This window comes from Pristiophorus japonicus, chromosome 1 (assembly GCF_044704955.1).
Source record: "Pristiophorus japonicus isolate sPriJap1 chromosome 1, sPriJap1.hap1, whole genome shotgun sequence".
Lineage (NCBI taxonomy): Eukaryota > Metazoa > Chordata > Chondrichthyes > Pristiophoridae > Pristiophorus > Pristiophorus japonicus.
The window spans coordinates 169,251,146-169,269,043 of NC_091977.1; the positions used below are offsets into that span (position 1 = coordinate 169,251,146).

At 45.7% G+C, this 17,898-nt stretch overlaps 2 protein-coding genes across 3 annotated transcripts in view; one reads left to right on the plus strand and one right to left on the minus strand.

The window, feature by feature from the left end:
- arsk (arylsulfatase family, member K) overlaps positions 1-5,045 on the minus strand; it is a 129,121-nt gene extending 124,076 nt beyond the window's left edge. For both annotated transcript variants that reach the window (XM_070884828.1, XM_070884837.1), the window contains exons 1-2: positions 4,767-5,045; positions 38-167 (exon numbers count right to left, since the gene is read on the minus strand). In XM_070884828.1, coding sequence (XP_070740929.1) covers positions 38-167; positions 4,767-5,021 — 385 coding nt within the window. In that variant the 5' untranslated portion in view covers positions 5,022-5,045. The remainder of the gene's footprint in view (positions 1-37; positions 168-4,766) is intronic.
- A 154-nt stretch (positions 5,046-5,199) lies between these two features.
- The window catches only part of skic3 (SKI3 subunit of superkiller complex), a 148,878-nt gene continuing 136,179 nt past the window's right edge, over positions 5,200-17,898 (plus strand). Inside the window, exons 1-2 of the mRNA XM_070884850.1 lie at positions 5,200-5,252; positions 10,813-10,906. Coding sequence (XP_070740951.1) covers positions 10,817-10,906 — 90 coding nt within the window. The 5' untranslated portion in view covers positions 5,200-5,252; positions 10,813-10,816. The remainder of the gene's footprint in view (positions 5,253-10,812; positions 10,907-17,898) is intronic.

The following is a 17,898-nucleotide window of genomic DNA, read 5'->3' on the forward strand; positions in this document are numbered from 1 at the left end:
GCAATTTTTGCAGAAGTATGTTTATTTTTAACCATACCTGCTCGAGAAGGGCAACAGATTGGAGAGTTGCTGTAGGCATTGAGAAAAACAGCACCATTGTCTTTCATGAAGTTTATGTTGGGAAGTTTTATTGTCTGGTTCTGTGGGCCAAATGTCAATCTTCCATCCTAGGAGGAGATTCAGGGAAAAATATTAATTAATATCAGTCAAGTAGAATTTTAATCAAATTCCTAATCCTCAAAAGAAAATGTTGAATATTTTTAAGATTCAAAAACAAAATTAAATTCCTATTTGAGAATGAAATATTGCAATGATGTTAAACTTTTATACCATAAAAAGAGTTATTTTTCCATTCATGATTATCAAATAAATAACCAGATAATTTGTTTTTGGTTGTGAGGTTGGAGTGAAGAATGTTGGTCAGGATACCAGGCGAACTGCCTAGTCTTCTTCAAACTGTACAATGGGATCTTTTGCCTGAGATTATCGATGAAGCTTCATTTAATGCATAATTCAAAATATGCCACCTTTTACTAGTTTGAACCTGTGTCCTACTCTCACAATTTAATATAAATTAGAATTGTGGATATACCGTTTCCATTCCATTGAAGAAAAAACTCCTAGATGCCTCCTTTCTAGCCTAAAATCTCAGTCTCTCCAGTCTTTCTATACAACTCAGACTTTCATTAGAGATCAGCCTCATGGTTCTTCTTTTCACTGCCTCCCAAGTTTGAATGTCTTGTTCATTTCTTTGCAACCAGAAGTAGGCACAGTACTCAAGGTCTGATCAGAGCACTGTACAGTTTGATCACGATTTCCTCTCACTTGTATTCTACTGTTTTGACTGTGTATTCAACATCTCATCAACTTTAATACAAAAACAAATTACTGCAGATGCTAGATATCTGAAATAAACAGAGTTAACGTTTCAGGTCGATGACCTTTTGTCAGAACTAGAAAAAGTGAGATGCGCAAGAGGTTTTCAAACACGAGAAGGGAAACAGAAAGCAATGACGATGAACAAGATAAAAGAGACAATGAAAGTCCCGTCGGAGAGAACAGCAGCACCTTTTCAAGGTGGGAAGAAATGTTAACCTGAAATGCTAACTCTATTTCTATTTTCACAGATACTGCCTGAACTGCTGAGTATTTCCAGCATTTTCTGTTTTTAATCGCATTAACTTTGTTGACTGTTGCTCTATATTAGTGGGTCGAGTCCATAAAAACACCTGGATCTTTTTTGGCTTCATCAGTAGCTATTTCAACATCATTTATGGAGTATGTGTTATCCTCATTTTTCCTTATGTGCAATATTTTACACTAGTCTGCCTCTGCTCATTCATATTTTGTCCAATTCATTCTGTAATTTCTAAATTGCCTCCTTCAATTCCACTGCACAATCCAGTTTGGTATCATCTGCAAATGTGATCATTTTGCATTGTGTTTCTGAATCTAAATCAATAATGTTAGTTAGAAACAGCAGTGGTCCTAAGTCAGAGTACTAGGGTACCCCATTCAGTAGTCTTCATCCCCACCTCAGACGAAAACAAACTTGGATTTTTGCAGCAAATTTCATGACCTCACATCATCCCACAGCATTCACAGCCAATGAAGAATTGTTGAAGTATAGTCACTGTTGTAATGGAGGGAACAACAGCAGTCAATTTGCAAATAGCAAGGTTCTACAAACAGCCATGAGATAAATGACCAAATAATCTGTCTTTGGTGGTGTTGGTTGAGGGATAAATGTTAGCCAGAACATGGATGACTTCCTGCTCTTCAAAACAGCCCATGGGGTCTTTTATGTCCACCTAAAAGGGCAGATGGGACCGAGGTTTAACATCTCATCCAAAAGATGGCATCACCAACAGCAGAGTACTCTTAAAGTACTGCATTGAAATGTCACTCTAGTCACCCTGAATTGAATGCTCAAGTCTCTGAAATGAGGCTTAAACCCAAAACCTTCCGAATCAGAAGGAACAGTGCTACCACAGAGTTTACAGCATGGAGTTTAACTACTGGCATTTCATGTGGAACTTTGCCAAAAACCTTTTGAAAAATCTAGGCACGCTGCACTGTAAGGCATACCACAGTCCATTTGAGCAGTCCATTTGAGCGGTCACTATGTCAAGGAAGTTGGTTAAGCAGGATTTTCCCTCTACGAATCCAAATTAACTGCAGTTTATTACAGAAATAAGGCTGAAGTTTCCTCCTAATAAATCGGTTCAGGAATTGAATAAAGACTAATTAGGGGTAATGTCAACTTTGGGCGATGGTGTAAAATGGGTGATATCAATTCAGCAGCACATTATACATTTCTTCCAATTTTCAAAATCAGGAGAGATGTATAACGGGCAGCTGAATCGATATTGCTCGTTTTACACTATCGCCCAAAGTCAAAATCATGTCTTAATTGCATCTGCAGTAGCCTAAGTCTGTTCCGTCACCCCTTTTGAATACGTGCACCACATTGACCCTGAATTCGCGGTTGGAGCCGTACCTCCGGAGTACGCCACCAACCCACAAAACATCAACGAACTTACCCCCCGGCTCCACAGGCACGAAGAGTTTGGGTCTGGGCCTTCAGACTAAAGGTCCACGGCTCCCAGAGACGCAGGGTTTGGAAGCGCCCCTGGGATCATGTAGGCCCAGTCCTCCAATGAGAAAGGAGGATTCCATTTCAGTAATTTTCAAACAGAACCCCTAATAATTAAACAATTTAGACAACTCAAATATCTATATTTTTAATATTCATTCCAGGATGTGGGCATCACGGACAAGGCCAGCATTTAATGCTCATCCCTAATTGTCCTCGAGAAGATGGTGGTGAGCCGCCTTCCTGAACCGCTGCAGTCCTTGTGGTGAAGGTACTACCACAGTGTTGCTAGGGAGGGAATTCCATGATTTTGACCCAGCGTCGATGAAGGAACGCCGATATATTACCAAGTCGGGATGGTATGTGACTTGGAGGGGAACTTACAGGTGATGGGGTTCCCATGCACCTGCTGCTCATCCTTCCAAGTGGTAGAGGTCGTGGGTTTGGGAGGTGCTGCCAAAGAAGTCTTGGTGAGTTGCTGCAGTGCATCTTGTAGATGGTACATGCTGCAGACACATTATGCCGGTGGTGGAGGGAGTGAATGCTTAAAGTGGTGGATGGGGTGCCAATCATCGGGCTGCTTTGTCCTGGATGGTGTCGAGCTTCTTGAGTGTTGTTGGAGCTCCACTCATCCAGGCAAGTGGAGAGCATTCCATCACACTTCTCAAGAGAGGAGATATTTGCCGCAGAATACCCAGCCGCTGACCTGCTCTTGTTGCCACAGTATTTATGTTTCTGGTCAATGGTGACCCCCAGGATGTTGATGGTGGGGGATTCGCCGATGGTTTTTCCGTTGAATATCAAGGGAAATGTTTAGACAGTCATTGCCTAGCACAAGCCCAAACCTGAATGTCGTCCAGGTCTTGTTGCATGCGGGCATGGATGGCTTCATTTTCTGAGGAGCTGCGAATGGAACTGATCATTGTGCAACCACCAGCAAATATCCCCACTTTTGACCTTATGATGGAGGAAAGCAGCTGAAGATGGTGGGCCGAGGACACTGTCCTGAGGAACTCCTGCAGCATTGTCCTGGGTCTGGGATGATTGACCTCCAACAACCACAACCATCTTCCTTTGTGCTAAATATGACTGCAACCAGTGGAGTGTTTCCCCCGATTCCCATCGACTTCAATTTTACTTGGGCTCTTTGATGCCAGACTCGGTTAAATGCTGCCTTGATGTCAAGGGCAGTCACTTTCACCTCACCCCTGGAATTCAGCTATTTTGTCTATGTTTGGACCAAGGCTGTAATGAGGTATGTACTGAATTTCAAATGTAATTAAAAGTCCCTTTTTCACACTAAATACAATAAAAATTTAGTTTTTGGAAAAATAATTTTAACATTTTAAACCGGGCCAATATTTGCATAAACTAATTTTAAGTGTTTGGACATCATTGTTTACTTAAAAAAAATTATTTTACATTTATATTAACCCTTACACTGATGGAAACAGGCCCAACACCTGCTTTTACCAGCGGAACGAATTTAGTGGGTAATTGCTGGGCAGTAGTTGGGAAAATAGCCTGGGTCATCGACCTGAAACGTTATCTCTGTTTCTCTCTTCACAGATGCTGCCTGAACCCCTGCAATTTCCAGTATTTTCTGTTTTTATTTCAGATTCCAGCATCTGCAGTATTTAGCTTTTGTAAAAGTGATTTCTCAGTCGGTTCATATGATCTGTCAAGGCGATCTTTGACAAATCGCAAGTTCCGGGTTTTCGCGCATGTGGAACTTGCGGGGCCATTCTGAAGACAAGGCAAATTCTGGCCCTTGAGCAACTGGTGCCTCTCCCAATGTCTATTGACTCCCACGTAATGACTGTCAGTGCCTCACAAATCTTCGCCCTAGTCTCTGGGATAAATAACTCATCGCCCCCGGGATTTGTTTCTTTTAAGTTCTCATAAAAAAACGATTTAACTTATTAGGACAAGTCACTGATAGGTTCCAGGGAAAAGCACTCCTGTCGTTATAAACCCGCGTACCCTGCCTCACCGTGAACCAGGGTGTAAGCAGGTGTTTTGACATTCCGGAGCTCTGTACGCAGGAAGCACGGGAAATAAACTGATAAACAATCCACAAGTTTGTGCATTTCATCTAGTCCACAATGCGAGCTGGTCGCAAATGATAGCTCGCACTCTTGCCAACGCTGATTCCAACCAAACTCCTTACCAGAGAGTCACAGGTGAGCAGCACTATGTTGGGAGCCGGCACTGGCATTTGCCGCTCCCGTGCGGAACCCCGGCAAGTACCGGAATGGCAGCGCCGGCTCTCCGCGCTGTGAAGGGTGAGCACAATCCAGAGCCGCAGGACGGCGGTTACAATGGAAGGGTTTGAACCGAGCGAACGCTCCATGGCAGCGGGCGGGCAAGCAGACAGGCTTCCAAATACAACTCCCATCGGTCCCCGCGGGATCGCGCTCACCATGGTCACGTGATCCCACCGGCACCTTTATCATTTAAAAACAATTAAAACAAAGGGAAAAGAGAGGCCTGAGGGGGATTCCGACCAACGGATCGATGCTGTAATCTATTATTATAATAAAAGTCCGAGCTTAGCTGGAGTTCAATTTAGCCCCTCCCCCCGTGATTACGTCAGGTGAGCTGCGGAGGATGCTGGGAGCGGGCTGTGGTTGGAGTTGCTGCAAACACTGATCCGGTAAATGTTTGGCATCCCGTCTGCAACTTGCGTTTAGGAATAGTTTCGGGGAAAGTAGCCGTAAAAATGATCAATCACGTTGGCTGTTAGAAAAGTCCTGGCGTCAGTGGGAGTAGTAGTTTGTGCTTCAGGGTCAGTGATTGGAGCAGCAGCCCTTTATTAATTCAGCTTTTGGAGAGACTGAAGAAGCTGGGATTGTACTTCTCAGAGCAGAGCAGAGCAGAGAAGGTGAAGTGATTTAATGGAGGTGTTCAACATTATGAGGGGTTTGATAGGGAGAAACAGTTTCTTAAGAACATAACATAAGAAATAGGAGCAGAAGTAGGCCATTTGGCCCCTCGAGCCTGCTCCGCCATTCAATAAGATCATGGCTGATCTGATCATGGACTCAGCTCCACTTCCCTGCCCGCTCCCCATAACCTTTTATTCCCTTATCGCTCAAAAAATATGTCTATCTCCGCCTTAAATATATTCAATGACCCAGCCTCCACTGCTCTCTGGAGTAAAGAATTCCATAGATTTACAACCCTCTGAGAAGAAGTTTCTCTTCATCTCAGTTTTAAATGGGCAGCCCCTTATTCTAAGACTCTGTTCCCTAGTTTTAGTTTCCCCTATGAGAGGAAATATCCTCTGCATCCATCTTGTTGAGCCCCCTCATTATCTTATAAGCTTCAATAAGATCACATCTCAATTTTCTGAACTCCAATGTGTATAGGCCCAACCTACTCAGCCTATCTTCATAATTCAACCCCCTCATCTCTGGAATCAATCTAGCGAACAGCCTCCAATGCATGTATATCCTTCCTTAAATACGGAGACCAAAACTGTACGCAGTACTCCAGGTGTGGCCTCACCAATACCCTGTACAGTTGTAGCAGGACTTCTCTGCTTTTATACTCTATCCCCATTGCAATAAAAGCCAACATTCCATTTGCCTTCCTGATTACGGGCTGTACCTGCATACTCACTTTTTTGTGTTTCACGCACAAGGACCTCCAGGTCCCTCTGTGGTGCAGTACTTTGCGGTTTTTCTCCATTCAAATTATAATTTAAACAGTGGCTAGTCAAGGGGGTGGGGGGGAGGAACTTCATACAATCACAATCACTAAGGAGGTGATACTCAGTGAGATAATAGGACTAAAGGCTGAAAATTCCCTGGACCTGATAGCTTGCATCCTCAGGTCTTAAGAGAAATAGCGGCAGGGATAGTGGATGCATTGGTTGTAATTTACCAAAATTGCCGAGATTTTGGGGCGGTCCCAGCAGATTGGAAAACTTCAAATGTAACACCCCTATTTAAAAAAGAAGGCAGACAAAAAGCAGGAAACTATAGACCAGTTAGCCTAACATCTGTGATTGGGAAAATGTTGGAGTCCATTATTAAAGAAGCAGTCTCAGGACATTTGGAAAAGCATAATTCAGTCAGGCAGAGTCAGCATGGATTTATGAAGGGGCAGTCATGTTTGACAAATTTGCTGGAATTTTTTGAGGATGTAACAAACAGGATGGATAAAGGGGAACCAGTGGATGTAGTGTATTTGGATTTCCAGAAGGCATTTAACAAGGTGCTACATAAAAAGTTACTGCACAAAGTAAAAGTTCACGGGGTTGGGGGTAATATATTAGCATGGATAGAGGATTAGCTAACTAACAGAAAATAGAGAGTCGGGATAAATGGTTCATTCTCGGGTTGGCAATCAGTAACTAGTGGGGTGCTGCAGGGATCAGTGCTGGGACCCCAACTATTTACAATCTATATTAACTACTTGGAAGAAGGGACTGAGTGTAACGTAGCCAAGTTTGCTGACGAGAAAAAGCAATGTGTGAGGATGACACAAAAAATCTGCAAAGGGACATAGACAGACTAAATGAGTGGGCAAAAATTTGGCAGATGGTGTATAATGTTGGAAAATGTGAGGTCATGCACTTTGGCAGAAAAAAAATCAAGGAGCAAGTTATTCAAATGGAGAAAAATTGCAAAGTGCTGCAGTACAGTGGGACCTGGGGGTACTTGTGCATGAAACACAAAAGGTTAGTATGCAGGTATAGCAAGTGATCAGGAAGGCCAATGAAATCTTGGCTTTTATTACAAAGGGCATGGAGTATAAAAGCAGGGAAGTCTTGCTACAGTTATACAGGGTATTGGTGAGGTAACACCTGGAAGGAATACTGCGTACAGTTTTGGTTTCCATATTTATGAAAGGATATACTTGCATCGGAGGCAGTTCAGAGAAGGTTCGCTAAGTTGATTCCAGAGATGAGGGAGTTGACTTATGAGAAAAGGTTGAGGAGGTTGGGCCGCTACCCATTGGATTTCAGAAGAATGAGAGATGATCTTATTGAAACGTATAAGATTATGAGGGGGCTTGACAAGGTGGATGCAGAGAGGATGTTTCACTGATAGGGGAGACGAAAACTAGGGGGCATAATCTTAGAATAAGGGGCCGCCCATTTAAAACTGAGATGAGGAGGAATTTCTTTTCTGAGGGTTGTAAATCTGTGGAATTCGCTGCCTCAGAGAGCTGTGGAAGCTGGGACATTGAATAAATTTAAGACAGAAATAGACAGTTTCTTAAAAGATAAGGGAATAAGGGGTTATGGAAAGCGGGTAGGGAAGTGGACCTGAGTCCATGATCGGATCAGCCATGATCATATTAAATGACGGAGCAGGCTCGAGGGGCCGTATGGCTACCCCTGCTCCTATTTCTTATGTTTTCTATTATTTCTGCCAAAGTGGATAACCTCACATTTTCCCACATTATATTCCATCTGCCAAATTTTTGCTCACTCACTTAGCCTGTCTATATCCTTTTGCAAATGTTTGTGTCCTCCTCACAATTTATTTTCCCACCCATCTTTATATCTTCTGGCAGGAGGGTCAGGAACCAGAGGACACAAATTTAAGATAATTGACAAAAAAAAAAGTGGGGATGGTGGATAAGACTTTTTTAATGCAGCGCGTTGTCATGATCTGGAATGCACTGCCTGAAAGAGTAGTGGGAAGCAGATTCAATAGTAACTTTCCAAAGGTAATTGGATATATATTTGACAAGGAAAAAATGCAGGGCTATGGGGAAAGAGTGGGACTAATTGGATAGCTCTTTCAAAGAGCCTGGACAGGCAGCAGCCCTTTATTAAATCAGCTTTTGGAGAGACTGGAGATGCTGGGATTGTTCTCCTTAGTAGTTTGTGTGTGGTGTGTTGTATATGCTTACTTTAATGGATCATAAAGATGGTACAGGTACTCGGTTTTCCCACTGTCTTAAACAGATTTGCACATACCCCTTTGATTTAGGTAGGCACAGTTAATAAAAGAATTGGAATAAAGTCATACCTATTGACATTAGCCTGTAAAGCACGAGCCGCTCCAAGTATGCGATGACTTCGAGGTGGACGACTGGGTGATGTCATCAGGATCCAGGTTGCCGTTTGGAGCGTGGGCAGGAGCATCGGCTGGGCCCTGGTAAAGCAGAGGAGCATGGAAGGTCGTGGTGGACTTGCGATGAGTGATCAGAGTGGAGGAGTGATGAGGGATTGTGGCTGAGATGTGGTTGGAGATCGTGGCAGAGGTGCGGCGAGTGTTTTTGTGGCGGAGGAGTGGTGTGGGATCGTGGCGGAGGTGCGGCGAATGTTTGTGGCGGAGGAGCGGTGAGATATCGTGGCGGAGGTGCAGCTAATGAGGGTACGAGGCCCAGAAGAGCCGAGGGGCCAGCCCACGCTGCGATATGTGTGTGCGCTAGGTCCGTGCAGCAGAGCAGGTCTCCAGTCGTCCTGGTTCAACCCTTGCCACTGGCTAAAGGCCTAGCTCTGTCGAGCCTGTGTGGTGGCTGATGTGCAACGGTCACCACACGTTAAAAAAATCCACGCACAGGCATCTTCCACCCCCTCAATTGGAGTTCAGGACTCTTGTGGACTCTTGTGGAAGCAAGTCATCCTCGTTCGAGGGACCGGCTATGATGATGATGAGCTTGTAAATGAGTTTGTCACGGTACTTTAAATGCCTGCAGTTGAGCTATACTACATAATATTGATTCACATAGAGGAAGTTTGGGATATTTTCTCAAAGTATGAGGTTTGGCAAATAAACTCTCTTTCCCCCCACCACCCTCTCTTTCTAAAGCAGTCTTGTTTGTAATTTATTAGGTTATATTTATACAATTATTTTTCCATTTTGTTTCTGGTTAATGGTTCTGTTAGATTTTAGATTGAGGATCAAGTCAATGAATCTTATCGCCAGGTATGTTTCTGTTGCCCATCTTGAAATAGAGGAACTAAATCTTCTGGCTTCCAGGAAATCAGAATTGTCCAGTGTTCATTTAGCCACTAACTCCCAAGTGCATCACACATCTTATATCTTGGAAGTACCCTGAGGTATAGTTAATTTGTCTCAAGCATCAATTGGTTTTCACTCCTTTTGCCTTTTTGGAAGTTCTGCTTCACTGACTTCAAAATACCTGCTCAAACAGAACTTGCATTTGATAGGAATAAAACTGCAAATGGAGGAAATTGAAACAAAAATAGAAAATGCTGGATATGTACAGATGATCAGTCAGCATTTGCAACAAGAAAAGAAGACAAGTTAATGTTTTGGGTGTGACCCTTCACCAGAACTGAAAGATAAGCAAACAAAGGTGCTCCGCAGCATGTCAGTCAATTAATTAATTTTTAAAATGAAGTTACTGTTTAGGTGTAAACATCAACTAATTTACAGATGGCAAGGTCCCACAAACAGCAAATGAGATGAATGACCAATTTATCTGTTTTTGCTGGTGTTGGTTGAAGGAGAAAAGTTGGCCAAAGGACAAGTTTTTCTTTAAATCATGACATGGGATCTTTTAAGTTTATCTGGGCCTTGGTTTAATGACTTGGCTGAAAGATGACACCTCTCAATGTAGTATTCAGTACTACACTGAAGTATCATCTTAATATGTGATAAAATCTCAGAGTTGGGCTTTAACTTATTAGTATGTGAGTTGGAAGTTGATTCATTGCAAAGCATTTTGTGTTTAGTTTTCATTTGTTGCACTTAGATATGTATTTTCCTTTATGTCCCATTTATTATTTTTGAAGGATATCCATTTATTGTAAGGATGTCTTTATTCTTGAGTTTCCTTCCACACCAGACCACATAACATTGAGGTTTATCCACATACAATTGTGTACTAGGATATGGTTCCATGTCAGTGCTGTTTCCCAAGTCAAATTTAAAGTTATTTTATAATGGCGCTATTTCCTAGCTACTTCTATTCCCTGAACAGTAACTTGTTGACTCGAGGATCAAAACCAGAAAAGAGCCTCCTCTTTTGGGCACCTTGAGTCAGGAAAGCAGCGCTCAGTACTACGCTGAAATGTTGAGGAGCTCTTCAAGTCCTTCCCACTTTGGCATTCCAGTTTGCATTGGTTGAAATATCTCTTTCTCCCACAGTACCAGTAATATCTCCTATTTCTTGCTCATCTCAAAATATTGTTAAATTAAATTCAGCCCTAAAATTGAAGTGTAGTACCTGGTGTAAAACCTATATATATGTTGTGCTATAATTCCTGTTCCCTATTTTTGTAGGAAAATGTCCAGTAAAGAAATCAAAGCAACATTGAAAAATGCAAGGGAAGCTATTAGAAATAAAGAATATAAAGAAGCACTGAAGCATTGCAAGGTACTGTCGGAAATTTTTTTGAATGGCATGGTTAATTTCTACTTTAATATTGTTTCATGTATGACATTTTAGCTTTTGAAATTGCACACATTTCTAAATGCTAAGATTGTTATATTATTCTAGTATTGTGCTTTTGTAAAATTGAATGCATCCTTATCAAGATTACATCAAAAAATATTGTGATTTGTACAGCAAACTAATGAATTGCCAGTTATGTTGCTTATAATAAGTCAGATGATGCACTGTTTTATAACGTTAGGAGCACTACACACATGCACAAAATGGGCTCAATTTTGGCCACTAGAGATTTCTGGCATATTTACCAGAGGTGCACCAGTTTTCCACATGTGGAAGTGCGCCAAAAATCTTCCGGCTGATTTTGGCCGCTGTCCCGGGTCTTCTAGCTGCTGGCGTGGCGTAGCGACTGTGGGCGGAGCCAGCGTCCTGCGCTGGAAACAGTGCCGGGACGCTGGACATGTGCGTTAGAATTGGGATTGCTGTGATCGCGCATGCGCAGTAGAATCGGGTCAGCCTCCCGATACTTTGCCACGTTTCTGCCCAGCCCAGCACAGCCTCTTCCTTCACCCTTCTCTTCAGCCTCCCGATACTTTGCCGCGTTTATCCCCAGCCCAGCTCAGCCTCTCCCTTCTCCCTCCACCCCCCCACCCCCCCATCCTTCTTTTCAGCCTCCCGATACTTTGCTACTTTGCCACGTTTCTGCCCAGCCCAGCCTTCCCCTCCCCCCACCCTTCTTCCCTTTGGCCTCCCAATGCGTCTTTGCCGGCCGCCCCTTTCCCAGGCCGAATGGCCTCCCGTACAGGCCAGCCCACTGCCTTCCCCGGCCGAGTTCAATTCAAGGTAGGATTTACTACAATTATTTGTTATTCAATTGTTTACCTGAGTTCTTTATTTTTATTGAGTTATTTCAACTTTTATTTGCAATGTTTGGTGCTTGGATGCAGGTCCGTACTTACTTACCTGTGCCGATTTCTTAACTGCCCGCAAGGTTTTTCAGAGCTGGCCACATACGCTGACCTAAGTGGATTTGAAGTAACTTTTAGCTGGCCAGAATTGCCTAAATGGCCAAAACTGCCGTAAGTGGTTGGGAACGTCCCCTTTTGGAAAAGAAACTTGAACTAAAAAAAAATCTTACCTAACTGAGTTACTCTGGAGCAAGTTGATTGGGGAAAATGGCGTTTTTTAATTTACGCCAGAAAAACTAACTTACTCCAAAAAAATTGGAGCAAATCATGGCCAAAATTGGGCCTTATAATCTGTTGCAAAGGTGCAATTGTGCAACAAAGCTTACCCTTTTTTTAAGATGATTACATTTAATTGCTATAATTAGGAGATCCTGATATCAATTGGGTTAATTGCTGTTGTTGAAGGAAGTTTGTAGATTGGCAAGCGCTTATAAGTTTCTAGGTCAAAGATCAGAAGAAACCAAGGTGAAATGAATGCCGGTGGTGGGGGGGGGGGGGAAGAGGGGCGGTCGGAGGAGGAAGGGGCGCCTCACTGTCCTGTAGCCTCGCCCGACTGGTTTCTCTACACTTTATTTTTGGATCCTCTTGTTGGTATTGAGTTCCTTGTTTAAGAATTGTCAAAAAATAAAATGAGGAGTGGCTTAGCTAGTCACGTGATTTTAGTAAAATCCCAGCCAGTTGATTTTGGGGATCCATGATGAGGCAGTAGTTGTGAGCCTGGTGGATGAACTGGTGCTACAATAAAGACTCTGTGAAGAGAAAGAGAAGCTACCTTTCTGCCTTCAAGCAACCACAACGAGAGCACTTTTTCTCTTTTTCTTTAATTAAACTACTGAGCAGAGGGGAAAAGGCCCCTTCCCCCATTGTTAAAAAACTCAATTAAGAGCTCCCTCTGCTCAAAAAAGGAGGCCAATTAAGACCTTAAGGCCTGAGACTTCAGGTGCATGTAGCCCTTAAAGGGACCCTGCTATGGTGAGCCCATCTTCACCAGTGGCGGGGCCAGCCTGGACCTATGTGCGTGTGACAGCCACTCCTGCTGCCCCGTCACCTTTTAAACTTATAACTAAAAGCATTGGGTCAAGAGTTACACTCACCCCAATATGACCATCGAGGAGTGCATGAAGGCAATGGCTGGGGTTGTTGGCCCCTCGGCCATTGTCGCCGCCTCCAAAATGTATGGGAAGGTTGTGTTCTTCCTGGAGTCGGAGCAGGCCGTGTCCCTAGCCCTTAATAAGAGGCTCATGGTGGCCGGGACCTTCCTGCCGGTGGATCCCCTTGAGGCCACCGTGCAGAGACTTGTCATTTCCAAGTCCTGCCCTTTGTTCCTGGTGAGCTCCTCCTCCCCCACCTACGTCAACTGGGGAAGGTGAGGTCGAGGAAAATGCCCATCCTGCTCAGCTTCAGGGAAGTCGGCCTCCGTCCTCTCCTTCCGCTGCCAGCTTTTTGTTCAGCTGGCATGGGAGGAGGCAACAGAAGGTACCTTTTAATATAGTCTGAGGGGACCGCCTACCGGACGCCTATAAGGAGATGGGGCATGTACACAAGAGCTACCCTGCCTCCAAGGCCGCTAAAACAACCAAAGCTGGTGCAGCCGCCACTTCTCCCCCTATTACTGTCCGCGTGCGGGCGACGTCGGGGGCCAATGCCATTATGGTCTCTGGAGGAGGGGGGGGGGGGCGGGGCGGTGCGGTGCAAGGGAGAGCATCCATGTGGAAGGATGGCGCAGTGTAAGAAAAAATACCTGCAGGCGAGTCCCCTCAGTGAGCCAAACAGCCCCATCACTGTGCTCGGCCCCATTATAACACCGGAAAAGCAAGGCATCTTGGGACCGCTCCGGCGGAGAACTTGCTCCCTGTAGTTGGGTTCGGGCAGGGTAAAGAGAAACAGAAGGAGGGAGCGGAGGTGGAGACCTCGGCAGACTTGGAGGACTCCCTGCCTCTGCGGCCCTCCGGACAAAAAAGGAGGCACCACTCCAGAGAAGCAGAGGTGGACCAAGGTCCCTCCATGCAGGAGGATCTGGCGCGGGTCCCCCACTGGTCCCAACACGTGCCGTAGGCGGGAGTCGTCTGTCCAGAGACAGTGAGAGAGACAGCTACGGCTGTCGAGCCTGTGCCTCCTGGGGTTGGGGAAGAAGCCCTGCCCGTTATGGGGGTCGCGGAGCCGCCAACAGAAAATAAAAACATGATAGTCGCCGGGTCGAGTGTCCTGGGGACTGAAGCGGGCGAGGCTGAGCCTGTGCCCGCCCAGTTGAACATTGACATCCCTCAGGATATGTTCGACCTAGTCTCAAATTTTTCACCAGAACCCCCGCCCACTGGGTCAGAGGGTGGTGGTGGGAAGGGGGAGGTCCCCCTATCTCCATCCCTGACGTTGGTACCGGGTATGTTGGAGGAACTGGAAATGGCTTTCTCCCCTGTTTCTCCATACACCCGGTTCCTGGGGTGAAGTGTGCCCCCGATCTGCTGCTGCCTCCTGACCCGGCACCCCCGGAGGAGCCCAGGGAGGACGACTCTGCTGTCGATCCTGAGGGTGGGATTGGAACAGAGGTTGGGCCAGATGGTGCCCTCTGTAGCGTCCAGTGTTGGGGCGTACGCGCTGATGACCGTAGCACACTGGTTCCGGGCTAGAGTGAGCCGAAGAGTCATGAGACTTTCGCATATCCCGCAAGGGGAGTCTCTGAGACGGCCCACCAGCTCATTCTTGATGGTGAAGCCCACTCCATGGAGGCGGCCTTCTTCTGGTTTGCCTTTCCAGAAGAAGGTGTAACCACCATCTTGCTCTTTTCTTTTAATGTGGGGTGGCCATTGCACACCAGTTACCACACGGGCTTAGCAGAGCGAGGTCTTGGCCCGTGGCAAGAGGATCCAAGATGACTGGAGACCAAGCTCTATTGTATGAGCCGAATTGCCTATAGTGGAATGTGAGCCGTAAGCTCGGCGCTGAGCAGTGCCTTTCGGAGAGATGGTGAGAGATCTGAGGTGTGGAGAGATGGGGGTGAGAGACTTGAGGCAGTGCTTCCCTCTCCCAGGTATTAGCTCCCGGCTGAAGGCAGACATTCGAATGGCCAGAGATGCAGTTCAGAGAAGAAGAAGGCAAAGTGGCCACCGCCATTACACGCACCACGTGCTCGACAGGGGTTATGCCGCGATTCCTCCAGCTGCTTTTGCCTCCGCAGTTGAGCCGGACTGGCGACCAGAGGGAGGCCGAAACGTCACCAGAGTCGGATGCGGTGAGAGAGGGTAGAGCTGAAGCGTCGGGTGTGAGGGCAGTGAGAGAGGGTAGAGTCTGAGATGCCGGCGGGATCGGGTGTGAGAGCGGAGAGGGTTGGGTTCAAACCTGTGGTTGGAGTTGATCGGAGGCTCCCCGATTGCCGTCGGAGATTGAGAGGAGCAGCTGAGTCGGCCACATCCAGTGGGGGAAGCGAAGGTCTTGGCGACAGAAAGGTCCGGTACGCTGGAAGATCAATCTGGGTGGAAAATCCGACACTCATTGATGGAGTTAAGGAGCAGGCGTGGATGGGCTATCTGCTCCACGGTGACGTGCAAGCCGTGATCTTGACCAATGGATCCACCACAGACCCAATCTACATCCGGACAGGAGTCAAGCAAGGCTGCGTCATCACTCTTTTCGATCTTCCTTGCTGCAAATCACCCTTAGCAAGCTCCCCACTGAAGTGGAGCTAAATTATAGAACAGATGGGAATCTGTTCAACCTCCGCCGCCTCCAGGCCAGATCCAAGGTCGTCCCATCCTCTGTCATTGAATTACAATATGCAGACGACACTTGCATCTGCGTACACGCGGAGGCCGAACTCCAAAGCCATCGTCAACACATTCACCGAGGCGTACAAGAGCATGGGCCTTACACTAAACATCAGTAAGACAAAGGTCCTCTACCAGCCTGACCCCGCTACACAGCACTGCCCCCTCCCCGATTATCAAAATCCACGACGAGGCCTTGGACAACGTGGACTATTTTCCATATCTCGCGAGACTACCGTCAGCAAGAGCAGACATTGATGATGAGGTCCAACACCGCCTTCAGGGCGCCAGCGCAGCCTTCGGTCGCCTGAGGAAGAGTGTATTTGAAGACCAGGATCTCAAAGCTCGCACTAAGCTTATGGTCTACAGGGCAGCAGTGATACCCGTCTTCCTCTCTGGCTGAGATGTGGACTGTATACAGCAGACACCTCAAAACATTGGGATAGTACCATCAGTGCTGCCTCCGCAAGATCCTGCAAATCCATTGGCAGGATAGACTCAGCAACATCCGTGTTCTCGCTCAGGCCAACATAACATAAGAATTAGGAACAGGAGTAGGCCATCTAGCCCCTCGAGCCTGCTCCGCCGTTCAAAAAGATCATGGCTGATTTGGCCGTGGACTCAGCTCCACTTACCTGCCCGCTCCCCATAACCCTTAATTCCCTTATTGGTTAAAAATCTATCTATCTGTGATTTTTGAATACATTCAATGAGCTAGCCTCAACTGCTTTCTTGGGCAGAGAATTCCACAGATTCACAACCCTCTGGGAGAAGAAATTCCTTCTCAACTCGGTTTTAAATTGCCTCCCCCGTATTTTGAGGCTGTACCCCCGAGTTCTAGTCTCCCCGACCAGTGGAAACAACCTCTCTGCCTCTATCTTGTCTATCCCTTTCATTATTTTAAATGTTTCTATAAGATCACCCCTCATCCTTCTGAACTCCAACGAGTAAAGACCCAGTCACTCAATCTATCACCATAAGGTAACCCCCTCATCTCCGGAATCAGCCTAGTGAATCGTCTCTGTACCTCCTCCAAAGCTAGTATATCCTTCCTTAAGTAAGGTGACCAAAACTGCACGCAGTACTCCAGGTGCGGCTTCACCAATACGTTGTACAGTTGCAGCAGGACCTCCCTGCTTTTGTACTCCATCCCTCTCGCAATGAAGGCCAACATTCCATTCGCCTTCCTGATTACCTGCTGCACCTGCAAACTAACTTTTTAGGTCCAAAAAGAGTTTCATGCACAAGGACCCCCAGGTCCCTCTGCACCGCAGCATATTATAATTTCTCCCCATTCAAATAACATTCCCTTTTACTGTTTTTATTTCCAAGGTGGATGACCTCACATTTTCCGACATTGTATTCCATCTGCCAAACCTTACTTAGCCCATTCGCTTAACCTATCTAAATCTCTTTGCAGCCTCTCTGTGTCCTCTACACAACCCGCTTTCCCACTAATCTTTGTGCCATCTGCAAATTTTGTTACACTACACTCTGTCCCCTCTTCCAGGTCATCTATGTATATTGTAAACAGTTGTGGTCCCAGCACCGATCCCTGTGGCACACCACTAACCACCGATTTCCAACCCGAAAAGGACCCATTTCCCTGCTTTCTGTTAGCCAGCCAATTCTCGATCCATGCTAATACATTTCCTCTGACTCCGCATACCTTTATCTTCTGCAGTAACCTTTTGTGTGGCACCTTATCGAATGCCGTTTGGAAATCTAAATACACCACATCCATCGGTACACCTCTATCCACCATGCTCGTTATCCTCAAAGAATTCCAGTAAATTAGTTAAACATGATTTCCCCTTCATGAATCCATGTTGCGTCTGCTTGATTGCACTATTCCTATCTAGATGTCGCGGTATTTCTTCCTTAATGATAGATTCAAGCATTTTCCCCACTACAGATGTTAAACTAACCGGCCTGTAGTTACCTGCCTTTTGTCTGCTCCCTTTTTTAAACAGAGGCGTTACATTAGCTGCTTTCCAATCCGCTGGTACCTCCCCAGAGTCCAGAGAATTTTGGTAGATTATAACGAATGCATCTGCTATAACTTCCGCCATCTCTGGGATGCATTTCATCAGGACCAGGGGACTTGTCTACCTTGAGTCCCATTAACCTGTCCAGCACTACCTCCCTAGTGATAGTGATTGTCTCAAAGTCCTCTCTTCCCACATTCCCGTGACCAGCAATTTTTGGCATGTTTTTGTGTCTTCCACTGTGAAGACCGAAGCAAAAT